Genomic DNA, 22,248 nt, shown 5'->3' with positions numbered 1-22,248 from the left:
TACCATCAGGCCTGACCTCTTTCAAGGGTTTACCCTCTTGGAAGATGTTCTGACATCGGCCTCTGAGATGGTGGATTACGGCCAGATTTGGGAACAGCTTCTTTCCAACTGTGTTAAGACTGCTGAACAGATCCTGACCCGGATCTGGGCCGTACCTTCCAAATATCCGGACCTGACTTGCACTACCTTACTTTCCCTTTTCTATTTTCTAATTATGGTTTATAATTTAAATTTTTATTATATTTACTGTGATTTGTACTTCAGGGAGCGTGAAGCCCAGAAACAAATATCACTGTGATGATTATACACTCTAGTATCAATTGTTTGGTGACAATAAAGTAAAGTAAACCAGGTGCCGCAGATTCTCCCTTTCAAAGCGTGCATGTTTGAGCTCACCTGGGAGTGAAACGTCACAGACGTTCCTGATGTTAGGTTTCACTTTGAGGAGGCAGTGGTGTGCAAACTCTGCCAGAGCTGATATGCATCTGACTCTGCCTCTGACCTCAATCGGAATTGCTATCTTGCTCTTAAAATAGACTTCCATAGGTCGTCCCTGAACAACTTGTATGGTTCTGGATCACCAACCTTGAATGTCACAGATCAGCAGACTGCAGAACCAAATCTCATGGTTCATCTATGGCTTTTGGGTTGGGCAAGTCTGCTATGTTCTCAAAAGCACACACTCATCCACACAGGTCCTGCTGAAGTTGGTGACAACAGTAGAGTTCTCATTCAGATTTGAAGATGAATCCCCAAATACTGTCCAGTCCACTGATTCAAAGCAGTCTTACAAGTGCTCCTTCACCTCCCTTGTCTATACCTTTTGTGGTCTTCATCACTGGTGCTACAGTCTTCAGGAACTGCCTGTATGCCAGAAATGGAAGTATATCCAGGAGATTGGACTTTCCAAAGTGTGGGTGTGGCTTGGCACGTTACGCATTCTTGATGGCGGTACTGCAACCTTGCTGTGAAGGTTCAGTTTTATTTTTCAGAATCTGTACATTTAGCAGCAAGGTGGTAGGAAGTGGAGGTCTAAGGGCTCTGCATTTCATTCTACTTGCAGCCCAGCATGCATTCCACATTTCCTTATTCTTAAAGGGGAACTGCACTTGTGACACCAGTCTGGGATTTTGGAATCTTATCAATTTTGAATATTGATAGAATTTTAAAACGATGTTGCTTACTAAAGTACCCATGGCTGTGATTGGATTTCAGCTGTAGTATTCCTAAACGGGAATATTTGATCATTCCCTTTGGAGCTACATGCAAAGAGTTGTCAATTTCCGGCGCCATCTTGGTTCAGTGGAAGGTGGCAGATAATATGATGTAAGACCACGAAGGGTGGATTGGGAGCTCAACAGGCTGCTCCAACTGCTCGGTCTCAATACAGCACTGTGCAACTGGGTGTTGGACTTCCTAATGAACAGGCCTCAGGCAGTCGCGAGAGATCGGCTGATGCTCAGCTTGCTGCTTGCAGGGTTTGCTTGTTTCTGTGCAGAACTAAGACTGTGGCCCAAAACTAATGGGCTCCTGGATCAGCTCTGACTAGGTTCATGGCTGTGGACTTTCATGAACTTCAGTTCTGAATGCTATTTGCTTACCTTTATTGTTTGTGAGACTTGTTTATCTTTCTGCACATTGGGTGTTTGATGGTCTTTTTTAATGGAATATTTGGTTTCTTTGCTTAGTGGCTTGCTGTAAGGAGATGAATCTCAAGGTTATCTATAGTATACATACGTTGATAATAAATGTACTTTGAACTGCTCCTTCTTCCCCACTATACTCAGCATAGATGGCCCCCAGGGCTGTACACTGAACCCATTGCTATACACTCAGCTCAAACGTGATTGCACGGCCAAAGGCCTGAGTAATCACATTGTCAAGTTCGCCAATGACCGTGCTCTGTTCTATCCAGCGCATGTCATAATTACTAAAGCGTCTGCTCACAAAGGCTCACTGGAGAGATATATTCTTGAGTCTGAGTGGACTTGGATTCAAAGAACGGTTAATAATTTAATGATGCAGTGACTTCTCAGCATGTTGAAGTGTTGTTTTAGTTGTTCTGCATTAAAATTAGTATCCAGGTACGTTGAAGTTGGAAGTACAAGGATGTCCAACTGAGCTTGAGCAAATGCGGATGGGAGTTTCCCCTGTGAATTCTTGAAAACGTCACTTGATAGTGCCTGAGATCAGGATTGAACCTAGATCACTGACACCATGAAGGACTAGCTGTATTACCCACACCACTGTTCTTCCCAGCTGGACATAGGACATTACAGCACAGCACAGGCCCTTTGGTCCATGATATTGTGCTGACCTTAAACTTAATCTAACATCAGATAACACTTCCCTCCTATATAGCCTTCCATTTTTCTATCATCTATGTGCCTATCTAAGAGTCTCTTAAATGTCCCTTATGTATTTGCCTCTGGCAGGGTATTCCATGCACACATCATTCTATGTGTTAAAAAAAAAAACTCCTTACCTCTGACATTCCCCCACTATACTTTCCTCCAGTCACCTTTACTGAGAAAATGTCCAAATAATTTGTTCATTCTTGTTACATGTATCAATGTACATGTTACATAATAACAATTACATTATGCCCCCTCATAATATCCATTTTCCCTGAGAAAATGTCTTTGACTATGCACTCAATCTATGCCTCTTATCATCTTGTACACCTCCATCAAGTCACCTCTCATCCTCCTTCATCCCAGAGAGAAAAGCCTTAGCTCGCTCAACCTATCCTCGTAAGACATGCTCTCTAATCCAGGAAGCATCCTAGTAAATCTCCTCTGCACCCTCTCTAAAGTTTCCACATCCTTCCTAAAATGAGGTGGCCGAAACTGCGTATAATATTCCAAGCGTGGTCCAGCCAAGCTTTTATAGAGCTGCAACATTACCTTTCAGCTCTTGAATTCAATCTTCCAACTATTGAAGTTCAATACACCATGTACCTTCTTAACAATCCTATCAACTTGCACAACAACTTTGAGAGATCTATGGAGGTGAATGTCAAGATCATACTCCATAGCAAATGAGTGACTACAGCACTGATTAGATGCATTGGGAAGCATTCTGACAGGATAAGATAGAATTTCCTGGCATTATTACCTCTTGCATTCTTTTCACCAAGGTAAGAAACTCATTCAGGCAGTGATGCTTCACAGTCCTTGCCTCACATAAAGACTATCAAACACAGCCACACATCAGAAAAGAAATTCACTGTGATTCATCCTTGGCTGCATTCTTCAGACTTTTTGGGAAAAGGATCATTTAGTTTCCTCTCTCTCTCTCTCTCTCTCTCTCTCTCTCTCCCTCTCCCTCTCCCTCTCCCTCTCCCTCTCCCTCTCCCTCTCCCTCTCCCTCTCCCTCTCCCTCTCCCTCTCCCTCTCCCTCTCCCTCTCCCTCTCCCTCTCCCTCTCCCTCTCCCTCTCCCTCTCCCTCTCCCTCTCCCTCTCCCTCTCCCTCTCCCTCTCCCTCTCCCTCTCCCCCTCCCCCTCCCCCTCCCCCTCCCCCTCCCCCTCTCTCTCCCTCTCTCTCTCCCATGCATTTGCAAGCACAAGTTGGACTGTAGAGTCAGAGCAGTCCGGGCTTGTAAGGCCAAAGACAAGTTGCCAGGTGAATACAACGTAAATTGGCAGAGCGTGCTGAGTAAATCACGTATATAAAACTATCCATGCGCTAAGCACTGTTCTTTAAGCCAGGAAATGATAAGCATCTAGGTGTCGGGTACATGATTCCAGCTACGCAGATCAGGCCTCAGACCTGACCTGCAGAACATTAACTAGTTGAGAGATGTAAACTCCTCCTCGGACAGTGAATTGTTGGAAGAATTTACAATTTAAATTGTGTTAGTTCTAGGGATCTTAATTTTATAAACTCAGCTACTTGAGATATCATAAATGAAAATGGGATTCATCATAATCTCATGAGCAGGAGCAAATTGTTCTTTTTCTTTAAGACATAATAAAGAAAATTTATATTATGTCATGGCTGCATCATGGAAAGTATTCTGATTAGTTTATTTTATGAATGTTTTGTGTCTTTTTTGAACTGCTCTCAAGGTTATATCAGTCAGAGTGTTTTGTAGCTTATGTGTAAATATTAAATTGAGGAGAAAAATCTAAGATAGTGATACTCAAAGGTGGAAAGATAGAGAAAGCAGCTAACTGGGAAATATCCGCTGCACCCTCTCTAAAGCTTCCACATTCTTTCTGTAATGAGGCGACCAGAACTGAACACAATACTCCCAATGTGATCTAACCAGAGTTTTATAGAACTGCAGCATTAACTCGCGGCTCTTCAGCTCAATCCCACAATTGTGCGTCTTCTTAACCACCCTATGAACTTGCACAACAACTGTGAGGGATCTTTGGACATGGACCCCACTGCTAAGAATTTTGCCATTAACCCTGTGCTCTGCCTTCAAGTTCAACAGTCCAAAAATGTATCACTTCACGTTTTTCCAGATTGAACTCCATCTGCCACTTCTCAACCCAGCTCTGCATCTCATCAATGTGCCGTTTAACCTACAGTAACCTTCTGCTCTATTAGGAACACCACCAACCCCAACCTTCATGTCATCTGCAAAATTATTAACCTACTCTTCCATATCCTCATTCATGTCATTTATAGAAAAAAATACAAAGAGCACAGGTCATAGAACAGACCCTTGAGGAACACCACTGGTCACTGACTTCCAGGCAGAATACACTCCATCTGCTAACACCTTATGCCTGTGTAGATAAGCCAGCTCCGTATCCACAGACCAGTTTCCTTGGATATTCTGAATGAGCCTACTGTGGGAAACCTTGTTGAATGCCTCACTAAAATCCATATACAGTACACCATATCAACTGCTCTACCTTCATCAATTTGTTATGTCACTTCCTCGAAGAATTCAGTCAGGTTCATGAGGCAAGACCTGCCCCCTGTCATGCTGACTCTCCCTAATCAGACTATGCTTCTCCAAATTCTTTTAAATCCAGTCTCTAGGAATCCTCTCCAATAGTTTGCCCATAGTGAAGCAAGACTTGCTGCTCTATAATTTCTAGGATTATCCCTGCCTTTCTTGAGCCAAGGAATAACATTTGCTACCCTCCAATTTTCTAGTAGTGATACTGTAGCTTGTGAGGACACAAAGGTCATTGCCAAAATGTGCAGCAATGTCTTCCCTCTCTTCCCATATTAACCTGGAGTATATCCTGTTCAGCCCCAGGAATTTATCTATCCTCATGTTTTTTTAAAAGTTCTAGTATATACTCTTCCTTGACATGTTCTAGCATATTAGCTTGTCCTCTTATTCATCTAGGTCCTTCTCACTGGTGAATATTGAAGCAAAGTTATTCATTAAGGATCTCTCCTACCTTTTCCGCCTCCAGGCGCATGTTTCCTCTTTTATTCCTGATCACTCCTACCCTCACTCTAGTCATCCTCATGTATGTGTAAAATGCCTTGGGATTTTCCTTCATTTTACTCACTTCTGACTCTAAGTCCTTTCTTAAAATCGCTGTTGGCTACTTTGTACTCTCAAGAGCCCTGCCTGATTATTGCTCTCTAAAACTTCCTGTAAATGTGATTCCTCTTTCCTCTTGATAAAATGTTCCACATTTTGTGTCAACCACGGGTTCCTTCACCCTACCATCCTTCACCTGACTCATTAAGACAAACCTACCCAGAACGCAATGGAAGTGCTCCCTAAACAGCTTCTACATTTCTGTAGTGCATTTCCTTGAGTACATGTGTTCCCAATTTACACTCCCAAGATCTTGCCTGGTAGCATCATAATTCTCTCTCCCCCGATTGAATACTTTTCCATAGCATATCCTATGCTAAAGGTCAAGGAGTTCTAGTCATTGTCTGGGAAATGCATTAGATCCAGTATGGCCTCTCCTGGTTATCTTAATTCTACTCCCATCTAAATCTTTTGCACCAAGGAGTTGCCATCAATGTTAGGAAGTTGAAATCACACACGACAACAACTCTGTTATTTCTGCACTTTTCCAAAATCTGTCTCCAGATCTATTCCTCGGTGTCTAGGGGGAGGGTTGGGTGTGGTTATAGAATATTCCCAGTAGAGTGATTGTTCCTTTCCTGTTTCTGACTTCTACCCACACTGACAGTAGACAATCGTTCCACAATGTCCTTCCTTTCAGCAGCTGTAATACTATTCCTGATTAGCAATACCACACCCCCCCCCCCCCGACCTCTTTTACCTTCCTTCCTGTCCCTTTTGAAACTTCTAAATCCCAGACCATCCAGCCACCATTCTACCCTTGTGACAGCCTGGTCTCTCTTTATTGGCCACAATGTCGTAGTTCCATCTACTGCTCAGTTTATCACTTGTGTTCTTGATACTTCTTGCATTAAAATAGACTCCTATCGACTCATCCAACTGACTGCAATAATCCCCTATCCACTGTCTATCCTTCCACACAGCCTATGTACACAACGTGTATCTACCTTAACTCCTACTGCTCCATCCTCTGATCTATCCCCATGGTTCTCATCCCCGGCAAACCTCTTTGGGAAGTGGAATCTTTCTGCATTTCCAGTGCAGGCGTTAGATGCCATCTCTGAGCACAGGATAGAAAATAATATTTTGAAAGCTGCACTGATGCTCAGAAACATCCATTTTAACTTTATTTTCATCTTTTACAGCAAAGGAATTACAACATTTTGTTTGGAGGGGTTGTGAATGTGGCCTGATTGGGATGGATAGAAGAAAAAGAGTTAAAAATAGTAGTTTCGAATGAATCCCTGTAATCTTTAACTGATTTCCTTTACTCCGCCCCAGATGTTAAAGGCATTTTTTCTCGGGAACTAAGAGTGTCCTAGAATCCTGGAGATTGCAGAAGAGAGGAAACGATTCAGCCCAACACCTCTGTACCTGGCAGAGGTTCCAAGATTTTTTTTTCCACTGAACACTTGTGTTCTGTGTTATGGGGACTTTATTAGTAGCAATTATGTGAAATAATTTATAAGCTGTGGTATGCTCTGGAAGTAATGAACACAAGCTGCTAATCTCAAGGCACATCCTTTAGGGCCACTAGGGTTCCAAGCACCTTAAGAACCCCACAGTATAACTGTTTCAAAAACCTGCAGCCAAGAAGGCTTTGGCACCAGCTGGGGGAAAAATAAAATGACATGATTAGGAACAGATTGTGAATGCATTCCCTGGAGCTGTGGGATAAAATAGCTCCTCGTTAGTTCACCAAGGTTTCCACCGCATGAGGGTATAAGATAATGCCAGATTAAACACTGGAGACTTGCACCTATTTATTTTCTTTAAGGATGAGTTTGTGTCAGGTCAGAGCTCAGCCATATTAAACTCTTCAAAATCTCCATGTGCTCATGAATAAGTTAAAGCAGTGTTGTGTAACAGAGATCTTTTCCTTTTTTAAAAACTGCACAAAAGCCAAGTAACAGAACTGGAGTTTTTTTTGCAGTTTTTCCCAACTACTGAATAAATTGATGGTGCTTCACAACTTTCAAAATTAGCTACTTATACCATTGTCACAGTTGCTGGAAATCTGAAGCAACACACAAAATGCTGCAGGAACTCAGCAGGTGAGACAGTATCTATGGAGGGGGATAAACAGTTGATGCTTTGGACACAGACCCTTCATCGGGACTGATAAAGAACTGATCATTGTACCGTTAGCCCTTTGATTATTTATTGCTTCCTGCTGTATCATTGGTCACGACCTTTTTCTACCTCCCGGTCCTGTAATTCATTTAAAAACTATCCTAACATCTTCCAGTTTGAAATAGAGACGATAAAACTGAACTATTGAGCATGCTTCCACATTACTTTATGAAATACTAGGACGATCTCTTAAACCTTGTCAAATGCCATCCTATTTGGGGTTTCCAAGAGTCACAAGGGCATAGGTAGGGTAAATGCACCTAGTTCTTTTCCTAGTGTTAGGGAATCAAGAATTAGAAGACATTTATTCAAAACTGAAGGGGTATGATTTAATAGGAACCCAAGGGGCAACTTTTTCCATCCAGCAGGTGGTATGCGGAATGAACTTCCAGAAGAAGTGCTTAAGGCAAGTACATAACCAACATGTGAAAGTTATTTAAACAGATACATGGATAGGAAAGATCTTAGGATGATGTGGCTGAAATGTAGCAGATTTGAGTAGCTTACATGGGCATCTTTGCCTGCCTGGACTGCTTGGATCAAAGGGCCTATTTCTGTGCTCCATGGATTTATAAAGACTACTCAATTAGTTTCAGAATTATTGGGAAGGGAGGGTTGTGAAGAGAGTTTGGATAACAATAAATAAACCCTAAACAAGTTTCTAGTTGGCATCAGAAGATGGCAGACTGTTGACTAATGAGAAGTTGTAAGGAGGCTGGGAAGATGATGCTGCAGTGCACAGCAACTGGAGACAGGCTCATGATCAAGTCTTCAGGAATAAGTCCCTTCACAAATGGCAGAACCAGACCAGCTGAGCCTTCCCAGCACTGTGTTTTCATTTGACTAAATTAAATCTGGTCAACATCAGAACTGCAGTAACAAAAAGAAACCAACAACCTTAAAAGAACTGACACCAATTCAAAGACGCCCCCTCCCCCGCAAAAATATCTGGCTGCATGCTAAGGGTCCTTGATATACACCAGGCAGCCATAAAGTTGGATTAGAAGGTCGCTAGCCAATTATTTTACACGCAGCATCCCTTCAGTTTTATTGATTAAAAAATAAATTGTATCTTCTGAAAGCGTCAGAGTGCAGCTTTCCCAGTGCAGTATTTGTTTTCCAAAGGTGAGGGACAGGATGGGATGATGTGGGGGTGTGGGGTGGGGGTTGAACACACTCACAACACTAAGCTCTATTTGTCACATTCCCAGCATTTAGTCTTAACTGTTATTGCACATGAAAGGAAGTGACATTTGCACTAGTTACAAAAAAAGCTTTCTCTCTGCCATTTGAATTTCATTTATCACAGCTTGTGCCAGTGCTTGGATTTTAAAAAATCAACTGCAGAGCAGACTAGAGTTTTAAATAATCTCCTGCTTTCAAAGGGTTGTCTAATTATTAAGGGTCATCAAATATTAAATAAAATGTCAATAGTTAAACAAAAACAAATTGCCAGCAGTCACTTAGAAGGCTAAGTAGTATCTGTGGAGAGAGAAATAAAATCAATATTTCAAGGTATGGTCTTCTGCCCTGATAAAATGTTACCCCATTGACCATGGGTCCATTTTAATGATGGACTTCATCCAATAACATGAGAAATGCACTCCCCTGTGTTCTCTTTTGCCTCCAGTGCTCTCAGGTAAAATGTTTGGTTGAATGTTAGTAAGTTTTGTTTACCACTTTGAGGAAATATTTTTGGGGCTTGGCTTTCATCAGACCAATCAGGGTATCACTTCCTGAAAAGTCACCTCTAATCAGAAAGTCATTACCTACAAAGCAGCCAGGTTCATTCTTCTACTTCTCTCAGTTCACATTTGGTACTCTTCCTCACAACCCTTCAAGTCCATCCTGGTGCTTTGCATCATTCACTTGGTGCTGTTGGCTTTTGAGAACATTTGCGTCTTGGAAGTGTGGGGCTGCCATCAGCCCAATCCCCTTTCTCCCTCTACCATGGGGAGATACCACTACTATTGTTGACATCAGCATAAATCAGGCCAATTTTACTATCCAGTGCCTAACCTGAGCATCCCCTGTATTTTCTCTCACTCTCACAATTGGTTATTTTGATGTGGTGCAAGACTTAAGTAGTGCAGTCTGCTGCAGGTGCACAGATCTGGAGAAACTAAATAGATCCTAATTTATAATGTGCGAGGAATTTCTAAATACAGGAACTGGTACGTGTGTGGGATGAGCAATTGAGAAGCAGCCCAAAATGCATACACCATGAAGGTGGCTGTTGGTATCTTACTGAGTGCTACTGGTTATTGGTGTATGATGCCAATACAATTTATGAACAGAAGGATATTCTACCCATCATGTCCAATCAGATCAAAACAAAGTCTTTCCAATCTAATCCCACCTGTAATTGGGATTCTAATCCTTCAGATTTTTGTTTTCCAGATATACATACAAGTACTCTTTAAATATGATGCCTGCTCTTGTCTTTACCTCTTTTTTTTAACACAACTTCTGAACTTCCACCACCCTCTGGTGAAAAAGTTTTCTTCATCTTCCCTCTATCCTTTCATTAATTTTCATTAAATCTCTACTCTCCTCACTACAGTTGGGCCCTGATGCTTTTCTTCAGAAGTTATTAAGAATGAGGCATAAAACTTGCTGCTTACGATTGTTTTTTTTTAATACATTACGAGAGCAGAAAATAAGCAAGGAAGTGAAGCCGTGAGAACAAAGAGAAAGATGAAGGGAAAAGTAGTCTCGTACTTGGACAAGAGATAACAAAAATTCCAGTGGTAGCTATTAGCCTATAAAATAGCCAGATTCAAGAGACGTGACACCTACTACAGAAAACAAAGAAGCTTCTGAAAAAAATACAGAAGCAACTGTACCATGATTACTGGAAAATTCACTGAACAATTACATGTATATCGGTGATTATATAAAAATACATGCAAGCATAGGAAAGCTAAACTACAAGAAACATAACATGCCATGGGAAAAAGACCTGGTTTCTTATTCAGTCTGTCTAGTCTCATCAAATGCTCAATTAAGTCTCCATTCAGCTGCTTCTAGTCAAATGAATACGACACTTGTGTATCCAAACTTTCCATGGAGCTGCACATTTTCCTGACCTTGCAACTCCCTTTGTAAATCTCCTCTTCACCCTCTTTGATGCAATGACATTCTTCCTATATTGTGACCAAAACTGTATGGAGTATTGAAATGTGGCCCAACTAGTATCGCGTACAGTCCTAGTATAACTGCCCTGTACCTCGATTTAAAAAGGCAAGCGTCCCTTGTGCATTTTTCACCTACCCTGCTATATTTAAATACTTGTCAACCGTACACTTCAAGTACCCTTTGATCCTCCACACTACTCGATATCCTGCCACATACTGACTGCAGCGACGGCCAAGTGAAATAATTTAAGAATTCTAATGTCTGATAATAGAAACAAGATTCTTTCAGAACTGGAGAAGTGCAAAGCAGCTTATAATAGCAAAACTTAATGTGATGCAACTATAGTAAAGATCTGGTTATCTCCTATCTAATGAGAAAATACCGATGATTCATTATTTGGCTCATTGGATGCTGACCTCATGCTCACTTTAACATAGGGGAGTCTTGGTTCCCACTTCAGCATGACCTAGATGGACCAATGACTCACTTTAAATTTACCAGGATCTATTGGAAAATTTGTTATGCTATCGCTTAACATTTTTTTTTAAAGAAAACGGTGAATTAGAAGTGTGTTGGGGTATACATAAAGAAGGCGGTGTAGTGGTTAGCACAATGCTATTACAGTGCCAGTGACCCAGGTTCAATTCTTGCTGCAGTCTGTAAGGCGTCTGCTTGTTCTTCCCATGAGCATGTAGATTTCCTCTGGGCATTCTGATTTCCTCCTACATTCCAAAGATGTACAAGTTAGCAGGTTAATAGGTCATGTAGGTGTAATTGGGCAGTGTGGGTTGAAGGGCTGGTTACAGTGCTGCATTTCTAAATAAAATACAATAATAGAAACATAGAAAACCTACAGCATAATACAGGCCCTTCAGCCCAGAGCATGTACTTGCTTTAGAAATTACCTAGGGTTACCCTCTATTTTTCTAAGCTCCATGTGCCTATCCAGGAGTCCCTTAAAAGACCCTATCGTATCCACCACCACCACCGTCACCAGCAGCCCATTCCATGCACTCACCACTCTCTGTGTTTATAAAAAAAAACTTACCTCTAACATCTCCTCTGTACCTACTTCCAAGCACCTTAAAACTGAATATGGGGAAGAGTCATGACTGTTGTTTTTTAAATTATGAAGGGTTTCTATAAGTAACTGGAGACAAATTATTTCCACTTGTGCATGAGCTGCAGATAATTGGTAATAAATATAAGCTAACAGCTAATAGATTGATTCAATAATCTCGGAGGCATTTCTTTGCGGTGGTTAAATTTTCACTTGCATGGGGTAGCTGATACGTTTAAGGAAAGTTGGTGCATATATGAAGGAATTACAAGTTTGTGGAAGCACTGGGTTGAGGAGTAACTCGATCATAGAGCTCTAGCATCAGCATAGGACAGGTGAACTAAATGTTCCTTTGGTCTTGTGTATGAGCGATACATTGACTGTGTTCAGTCCAAATGGAACAAAACTAAATAAAATATTATCTTGTTTTGGGAGCCAAATGGTCTTCAGCATAGTTTGCTCTTAATGATAAACTTTTATTGAGAATAAATAATTCTACAAATAGTCCTATGATCTTTAAAAAAAAACATGAATAAATGTTATGTGAACTTGGTTTATAAACTAAAATAATTAGCTTAAATTTATATCATGTGCACATTCAGACCTACAGTGAAATGCTTCGCTTGCATGAGGATAGGGGTGTCACTACACTTCCAGTGCCAGCATAGCATGCCCCCAGTTTACCCACCCTAACTCTTATGTCTTTGAAATGTGGGAGCAAACCAAAACACCCGAAGCAAACCCACACGGTCACAGGGAGAGTCTACAAATGAATTGTTTGGTAATATTTTTTAAAATGTTCATTATGCTTGGAGCCAGTGCATTTTGAGAATAAAGCATTCTGGCATAATCCATGCTGCTGTAAATCATAGAACAGACTGCATCTGTCCCGATGAAGGATCTAGGCCTGACTGTTTATTCCAGTCCATAGATGCTGCCTGACTTGCTGAGTTCCTCCAGCATTTTGTGTGTGTTGCTTAAAAATTTCCAGCATCTGCAGAATCTCTGGTGTTTATGTTTTAGATTGTGGAATGTCATCATAAAACTGTCTGACAAAGTGAAGTAATATTCTGTTTCCCTTTCCACGGATGCTGCCAGGCCTGCTGAATGTTCCTAACATTTTCTGTTCTTGTTTCAGATTTCTAGTATGTGCAGTTTTGATTTCCAACACTGGAACCATTGATTTACTTTGCTTCTTAACAGGGAAATGTTTTTCCCCAATCTTTTGTATATAGATATTGATATATTTATTCTCACCCCTGTTTTGAATTCAGCTGCAAATGATTGAAAAGACTTTCTCTAATGTAAAAAGGATTATTAGTTATTGAAATTGTTTGTTATTCAAATGAGGTGTGTCTGTTTGCACCAGTTACTGTACATTTCAACACTTAGGGCAGTATTTAGTAATTTGGTATCTCCTGATAGACCATGGCTGATCAATGATTTTTATGCTTCTTCACAGGTTGGTAATAAAGTAATATTCTTGACGAGCTTTGTGGGAAATAGAGGTACTTTCACAAAAGGTTACATGGCTATGGTCCTGGATGTGGAGTTTCTTTATCATCTAGTATACACACTAATATCTGTCATGGGACTCTTTGCCCATGAATTCTTCTACAGTCTGCTGGTATGTATTTGGAGAGATTCATGCGATTTTTTTTTTTTTGATTTTTTTTTTTTGCTTTAAAAAGTCTCAGGTGTCTTTTGTGGCAGGAATTTATCCCGTGGCCATAATGAGCTACAAACTCGGGTAGGATGGAAGAACTGAGAAACTGAGAACTTTTTTACTTGGATATTTGGAAAATTGTGGGTCATTCTCCAATGTAACTGGTTTCAGTTTGTATTGTCACCTGGAATTGATCAGAATGAAAGGACGCTCTTCTGCACACTTTCTTACCAGGCTTTCAAAAAAATTCAAAAATCAAAGGTGCAAAGAGAGTTGGGAGTCCTTGTACAGGATTCCCTAAACATTAGCTTGCAGGTTAAGTCAGTGGTAAGGAAGGCAAAGGCAGAGTTAGCAACCATTTCAAGAGGACTAGAATATGAGAGTGACGATGTAATGCTAAGGCTTTTTAAGGCAATGGTCAGATCACATTTGGAGTGTTATGAGTAGTTTAGGGTCAGTTATTTAAGAAAAAATATGTTGGCATTGGAAAGGATTCAGAGGAGATTCACAAGAATGATTAACATAAAAGGGTTAACATATGAGAAGAGTTTGATGGCTCTGGGCCAATACTTGCTGGAGTTTAGAAGAATGAGGGGGAATGTCACTGAAAGCTATCAAGTATTGAAAAGCCTAGATAGAGTGGATGTGGAGAGGATGTTCCCTATAGTGATTAAGTCTAGAACTAGAAGGCACAGGCTCAGAATAGAAGATGGTCCCTTTAGACCAGAGATGAGGAAGAATTCCTTTAGCAAGAGGGTGGTCACTCTGTAGAATTCATTGCCAATGGCAGCTGTGGAAGCCACCTCATTGAGCATATTTAAATTGGAAGTTGATAGCTTCTTCATTAGTTAGGGTATCAAAGGTTACAGGAAGAAGGTACTAGAATAGGGTTGGGAGGGATAATAAATGTGATGGAATGGGGAGCAGACTCAATGGGATGAATGGCTTAATCCTGCTTCTATGTCTTATGTTCGTCAGACCTTACAGGTTCCCAAGTACCTTCTCCTTAGTAATAGCAACTACTCTCATTTCTGTCCCCTGACACTCTTAAATGTCTGGCACATTGCTGTTGTCTTTCACAGTGAAGACTAATGCAAAATACTAATTAATTTTGTCTGCCATTTCTTTGTCCCCCGTTACTGCCGCTCCAGTGTCATTTTGTAGTGGTTCAATATTCACTCTCGCCTCTCTTTTACTTTTTGTATATTTAAGAAAACTTTAGGGATCCTCTTTTATATTATCAACTAACTTACCTTTATATTTTATCTTTTCTCTCCTTATGACATTTGGTTTTTATAAGCACCCCAAGCCTCTAGCTTTCCACTAATTTTGCTGTATTATATGCCCTTTCGTTTGCTTTTATGCTCTCTTTTCTTCTTTTGTCAACAGTTGCCTCATCCTCCCACTGAAATACTACTACTTCTTTGGGATATATCTACTTGCTCCTTCTGAATTGCTCCCAGAAACTGCAGTTATTGCTGTTCTGCTATCATCCTTGCTAATGTCCCCTTCCATTCAACTTTGGCCAGCTCCTCTCTCATGCCTCTATAATTCCCTTTACTCCATTGTAATACTGATACATCTCACTTTAGTTTCTTCTCAAATTGCAGGGTGAATTCTATCATATTATAATCACTGTTGCCCAAGGGCTCCTTTACTTTAAGCTCCCTAACCAAATCTGGTTCATTAAACAAAACCCGATCCAGAATTGCCTTTCCCCTATTGGTCTCAACCACAAAATGCTCCAAAAACCCATCTCATAGCCACTCTACACATTTCCTCTTTTGGGAACTATATCAAACCTGAGTTTCCCAATCTACCTGCCTATTGAAATTCCCCATGACTATTGTAACATTACCCTTTTTACATGCCTTTTCTATCTCCCATTGTAATTTGTATCCAAATCTTGGCTGTTATTTGGAGGCCTGTATATAACTGTGCCTTTTTCCTATTGCGTTTTTTAACTCTACCCACAAGAATTTTACATCTTCCAAGCCTATGACACCTCTTTCTAAAGAGTTGATTTAATTTTTTACCAACAGAGCCACCCACCCCCTCTGGCTACCTGCTGTCCTTTGGTTTCAATGTTAAGCTCCTAACTATGATCTTCTTTCGGTCACTACCCAGTGATACCCACGACCTCATACCTGCCAATTGTGCTACAAGATTTTCTACCTTATTCCATATACTGCATACATTTAACTATAATGCCATCAGTCCTGTATTCCTCACCCTTTATGATTTTGTCCCATTACACTTCAACTCATCCCACTAACTGCAATTTTGTCCTATCATCTGTCGGTCCTTCCTCACAACCTTGCTTCACACTGCATCGACTTGTATACAAACAGCTCCATCCTCTGCCCTATCACTCTGATTCCCATCCCCTGCTACGTTAGTTTAAATTGTCTCCAACAGCTCCAGCAAACCCTCCCATAAGGATATTAGCCCTCCCTTGGGTTCAGATGTAAACTGTCCTTTTTGTACATGTCATATCTTCCCCAGAAGAGGTCCCAATGATCCATAAATGTGAAACATTGCCCCTTGCATCACTTCCTCAGCCTCTCATTCATCTGTACTTTCATCATATTCCTGCCCTGTCTAGCATGTGCTACTGGGAGTAATTCATAGATTACTACCTTGGAGGTCCTGCTCTTCGGCCTCTTCCCTAACTCCCTGTACTCACTGCATAGGACCTCTTCCCCTATGTCCTTGGTGCCAATGTGCATCATGATCTCTGGCTGCTCACCCTCCCTCTTGAGAACCTTCTGCTGCCACTGGGAGACATCCTGGATCCCAGCCAGTACACCATCCTGGCTTCTCTTTCACAGCCACAGGATCTCCTGTCTGTCCCCCAAGCTATCGAGTCTCCTGTCACTACCGCTCTGCCTAACTTTGCCATTCCCTGCCGAGCCTCAGAGCCGACTGCCATGCTGCTCCTGATAGGCCACTCCATCCGGCAGTATCCGAAGTAGCCTATCAGGACACAAGTACCCTTGGTGCTGAGGGGAATGGATACAGGAGAACCCGGCAGTGACCGCTTATATCCTTAATTCTCCCGGTGGTCAGCCATCCACCATCTGAAGCCTGCATGCTGAGTGTGACCACCTCAGTAAAAGTCTCTTCTATAAGGTTTTCAGCCTTTTGGGTTACCTGTCCACCTCCCTAACTACTGGGCACCCTATCGATTGTCCTTTCTGCTTTCACCTTTTCCCCACTGAGCCTCGGTGCTCGTCTCCGTGCACCCCTGACTATTGCTGCCTTCTACTGAATTGTTGTTCCCACCCTCCTCATCTCTTCCCCAAAACAGTATCTGAAACATATTCTTCTTTTGAAGGGAATTGGGCACAGGGAAATCCTGCACTACTTGTCTACTCCCTTTTCTTTTCCTGGCGGTCACCCGGCTACTTTTTGCCAGCACTTTAGTTGTGACCAACTTGCTAAAACCCATCTTTAAAACTTTCAGCAGCATCTAGGAGTCTGTCCAGATATTTTCCTGTGGTCAGTCAGCAGATGCAGCTGGACATGCTTTCCATGGGTGCAGCCTCCAGGTACTCTGGAAGTCTCCCCGATCTGCCACCTCCTAACCTGGATCCCAGCCAGCACACCACCCTGGCTTCTCTATCACAGCCACAGAATCTCCTAAACTACAGCAGAATGTTCTAAGTCTATAAAGAGAACTCTCTCTGTTGCCAAAGGCAAATCCTGGCCCAGGATCACAATGACCACGCTACCAGAGTCTGCTTTCCTTTTTATTGGCTAACGTGCCTCACAAGTAGCCAGTAAGAAACGTTTCCCCAAAAAGCTATATTAGCCAATCAGAAGAGTTCTTTTTTTTAAGCTTGCCGCTACTGTTCCACCTCCTGCCTCTCAGGACATCAATGAGTGCAAGTTGGTCACATCTCCTCTGAGTTTCCTGCTCCACTGCCCGCCTCAGGACCTCGAAGTGAACTCAGTTACTGCTCCTCTTTAAGCTTTCCACTGCTGCTCTGCCCCCTGCCTGTCAGCGCCTTAAGTTTAGAAGAATGAGAGGAGATCTCTGAACAAGTACAAAATTCCAGTGGGGCTTGGCTGGCTAGATGCAAGGAAAATTATGTTCCCTCTGGCTGGCCATGGGAGGGAGTGTCTATTCCCAGAGGGTCAGAGTATCAGAATACATGATAAAATGTGTAGGACTGAGATGCAGATCAACTTCATTCGGAGTGGTGAATCTATAGAATTCTCTACCACAGAATGCATTGGTAGAGAATTGATTTCCATGAACAAGAAGATTGATTTCCATAAACCAAAATGCATGAAGGGATATGGGCAGGAAGATGGTATCGAGTCAGAAGGTCAGCTATGATCATATTGAATGGTGGATGAGGTCAAGTAGCTTATTCCATTCCTATTTTTAAGTTTTTTATCTCTGTCTTTCCCAAATAGCTGTCCCAAGTGATTTTCATATTTCTTGCCTCATGCAGCAAATGTGTATGATTTAAACTGGTTGGGAGAAAGGGACAAACAAAATGCAAGCAAATGTCCAAAGCTACTTTGACAAAGGTTTAATGAAATTTTACACTTTGTGTGTTTATTGTTTAATGTGACAACCTAATAAAGGTATCTTATAAGCACAAGATATTCTGTAGATGCTGGAAATCCAGAATATACAAGCGCAAAATGTTGAGGAACTCATCAGGTATGGAGATGAATAAACAGTCAACAGTTTTGACTGAGGCCCATCTAATGTCCTGATGACGGATCTTGACCCTAAACTTTACTGTTCGTTCTTCTCCATAGACACTGCCTGCCTTTCTGAGTTTCTCCTACAGTTTGTGTGTTGAGGAAAATGTATTCTTACTACAGGAGAATTGTTACTGAAGAAATTCTGAACTGTATTTACTAGAATAGATTGGTCTTTCTTGTCAGGATTTTTGTTGAACTTCATTGTTGCTTGGATTGCTTTTTAGGGCAGTTGAAGGTTGGAAGTAATAATGATTTTGTTTATTTTTCAGCTTTTTGACCTAGTTTACAGAGAGGAGACATTGCTGAATGTCATTAAGAGTGTTACTCGGAATGGCCGCTCCATCATTCTGACTGCTGTGCTGGCCCTCATCTTAGTCTACCTGTTTTCTATAGTTGGCTTTTTGTTTTTCAAGGATGACTTCATCCTGGCAGTGGATAAGGTGCCAAACAAAACCTACTGGGCAGGTAAGATCATCATATTGGGGGGGGGGGGGGGGGAGGAGGGGGAACTGTGGTTTGGGATGGGATGGGCTGTTACAGAGTTAATATTTTTGGATGTGGGTGTTAAATGGGTACTTCCTTAATTAGGCAGTTCTATACTGTGATTCCCTAGAAAATGAGTTCCTCTTTTGTAACATCTTTGGAGATCAATGGCCTTGTAAATGTATATCAGACTAGGCAAAGCACAACTCTTAGAGACACATGAGACTGCAGAATCTGGAATCTGGAGCAACAGACAAAATGCTGAAGAACCTGACATCCTGAAGTGAAATGGACAGTCAGAATTTATGTCCAGATGAAAGGCTTTGACACACAACATTAGAAGTTCACGTTTTGCTATGTATGTATGTATGTATAAAGTCAGTCTGATAGGCTAGGCTCTCAATCCTAAAGGGGTCTTTTGGGAATAAAAAAAAATGAGAGGAGAAGGATTTATCTAACAGCAAAATGTTGGGAGATAAAGAGTCAATGAAAAGCCTGCCTGAGTCTCCAAATGGCCTCCCACACACATCTTGACGGTGAATTCCATTTCTGAATCTGCCTCCACCTCTTTCCCCATAAACTTCCTAGTCTCTGTCCTCCACCAGTGTCCCTGATTTCATCCTCTTCCTAAACCTCTCCTCACACCACCAAAGTGGCCAACCCTGTCATCACATCCTCCCCGAATTGCCAGCTGATTCCATCACTTCCCTAATGGGAAGAACAGGGTCATCTGCCCCTCCCTGCCATGTTGGGGTCATCTGCCCCTCCCTGCCAAGATGTTGCCATGATCTTCTCCCTCAGCTACTCCCAACCTACAGGGAAGAAGACAGCTCTGTTGATGCCAATAAATACATTGGTTCCATCATCGATTCTGTTGGCGACCTGCAGCCACAACCTTGCATGCACTGTATTTTTAAGGCAACTCTTGAAACTAATGACGAGACTAAAAATTGTGGAGATGGAAAAGGATTAGAATTTTCAGCTGCAAAAGTAACTAAAAAGCTTTGCACAGGCTTACAACATTGAATAGAAAGTTAAACTTTAGATAATTGAGTTAAGGTGGAAAGAAAGACAATCATGTATTCTGTTGTGAGCTATGCACCCCAAAAAATATTGGCCTTGGGAAGGTGCAGTGTCGATGGACCAGAAGGACCTATGCCTGGTTTGCCATTGTTATTTAATAGAAGCATTGCAGAAATATGAGCTGTGGCCTTTTTAAGCTTAGAATGTGGAGCACTAACCCAAATCAAGGCTTTTAAAATGGTATTTTACAATGTGTGTATTGATGCTGTTTCCTTTGTTCAATTAAGTCTGGAAGGATGAGGGAAATTATTTAAATTAGAGTTGTCCATTCAGAAGTTGCACCTGAGCCATTTTTTCATGCACAAGCACTTTGGTCAGTGGAGACAGAGGGAGATCTTCATTTCACAAGGGATCTGGGTTAAAATTGGGCAAATGTAATTGAGGTAGGCAAAGGGGCCAATTGGCCTGCTGCTGTTCTGACGTACTCTGGAAACTTTACAATAAGGATTATCCTTGCAATAGTTTGGAATTTGGAGTCTGCATTTACGAGCACTTTGTTATAAGTCGTCAAGATACTGCAGTATTCATTCTCAAATACAAATCCAGTCTTTGACACAGACTGTAGTTAACTGCATAGATTATTCACAGGTTAAAGCACATAAAAAGCTATTGCATTAGGTAATAACAATAAAGCTCAGTTCCCAATCTTGATGCTCCCTTACAATGCATGCAGTAAATTTAATTACTCTTTTAGCTTCATAAATAGCATTATCAATTAAAAATCTTGGTTTCTAGCTGACAGTTATGCTGTTGGTATTGAAGATTTCTGAGCTTAGACAATATTGCAGCATTAAGTTCGTCTTGAAGGACATCATTCGGGGAGATAAATGTGAGCATTAAAGTATTTGCTAAAAGTATAAAATGTCTGTGCACAAATGCTTATTTGTGCTTGCAGTATATTAAACAACAAAATCTAACAAATGCATAATGTGCTACATGTAATGTGAAGAGGCAAAGAAAAGTGTATGATATTTGTGTCTTTTAGCAAAGAGCCTATTTGGCTCGCTCAAGATTAGATCCACTCTCAAGGTTAAAAGAAATGAAGGCTATGACATAGTATAATGGAGCTGAAGTAATATTATATGTGCTAAAAGCTCAGAGGTTTAGGTTTCACAAAGTACCATCAAATATTTTCTTTCGTTCTTGTTTGTCAGCGCAGGCAAGGTTAGAGTTTTGGGGAATTGAATGCAAGCTGTTGAAGTCAATGTGGACTCATGAGAGCATGAATGATCTTGCTTAGAATGTGAAATCAGCAGAGATGAATTTTAGATCAAGCTACGTATAATTAGCATGTCGTGATAATACTTAGAAAATTTTATTTTGAATTCTATTATCACAGAAGTATCCTCCCAAGGGATTTAGTATCCATGTGAGCTCTGTCCTCTGTTGCACAAGCGCACACAATAGACAATGTCTCGGCTCAGTTTGCAGACCAAGAATCCAAAGAGCGTTCAGCCATGTTTCTGGGTTTAACCCGTAAATATCAACATAGAGATACTTCCCTACAACTCATCCAGAACTTTGATATGCATTGTCAATACTCAGCTGGGGTTTGCAGTGTTCTGGCACCCAATGGCTTGACCAGTCTGTTCAGCTCATCATCTGCATTACTCTAGGTACACTGTGTACAGGTGTCCAATTATAAAATGAAGTATTTATAAAATACTCATTTTATTTTAAACTTTTATCTCAAGCTATGCTATTCAGAATTACACTTGGCAAAGCGGAAGTTTGAAGCCTACTGAGAAGCCCGTCTACGTGAAGGATGCCTAGCGAGTGGCAAAGTCTGCTTACTGCTTGCTGTGAAACGTGCTCTTTGTCGGCATCCTAGTGTTGGTATCAGAAAGGTTTTCTGCTGAGACACATGTAGAACTGAATCTACAGTTGTTCACGCTGACATGTAAATGTCAAACTGTTGATTCTATTAACTCTGAGTTTGGAAGAAATTCTTCTAATGATGGCCTTCATTGGAATTATTTCCATATTTATATTCGGGCTGTACATACCCTTGGGTTTAGAACGTGACTGTAGAGTAAGAGAAGAGGACCACTGGGCAGAGTTCAAGCTGTCACTTGTGTGTGTACGATGCACTGGTGTGTTTGGTGATATCAAGCCCTCTTTTGCCTTTGGCATCTCACGTCCAAAATGTAACCCCACCCAAATCTGATCTCTCAGACCCTGAGGCATCCACCTTCCTCCATGTAGGCATTTCCTTTACCCCTCCATATTCTTATTTGCCACTCTCTTTATTGACATTGCGATGGGTTGCTCCATGCTCCAACACATTCCTGACCATGCCCGCCACCGTCCTTTCTTTAACTAACTTCCTCAATAATTTCTAATCCTTGTAAAGGCAATTCAGGCAAATGCACATTCCACGGTACAAAAGTCTTGAGTCTCTTCGTGCACAAAGAATTTTCTTCCATGGCGAAAACCAGA

At 41.3% G+C, this 22,248-nt stretch overlaps 1 protein-coding gene across 9 annotated transcripts in view; it reads left to right on the top strand.

The window, feature by feature from the left end:
* itpr1b (inositol 1,4,5-trisphosphate receptor, type 1b) overlaps positions 1-22,248 on the top strand; it is a 532,858-nt gene that overhangs the window by 399,011 nt on the left and 111,599 nt on the right. For all 9 annotated transcript variants that reach the window (XM_073072453.1, XM_073072460.1, XM_073072457.1 and 6 more), the window contains 2 exons: positions 13,315-13,479; positions 18,513-18,708. In XM_073072453.1, coding sequence (XP_072928554.1) covers positions 13,315-13,479; positions 18,513-18,708 — 361 coding nt within the window. The remainder of the gene's footprint in view (positions 1-13,314; positions 13,480-18,512; positions 18,709-22,248) is intronic.

Source organism: Hemitrygon akajei, chromosome 19 (genome assembly GCF_048418815.1).
Source record: "Hemitrygon akajei chromosome 19, sHemAka1.3, whole genome shotgun sequence".
NCBI classification, from domain to species: Eukaryota; Metazoa; Chordata; class Chondrichthyes; order Myliobatiformes; family Dasyatidae; genus Hemitrygon; species Hemitrygon akajei.
Note: the sequence above shows the minus strand (reverse complement) of the source record. Positions and strands in the feature narration are given on the sequence as shown.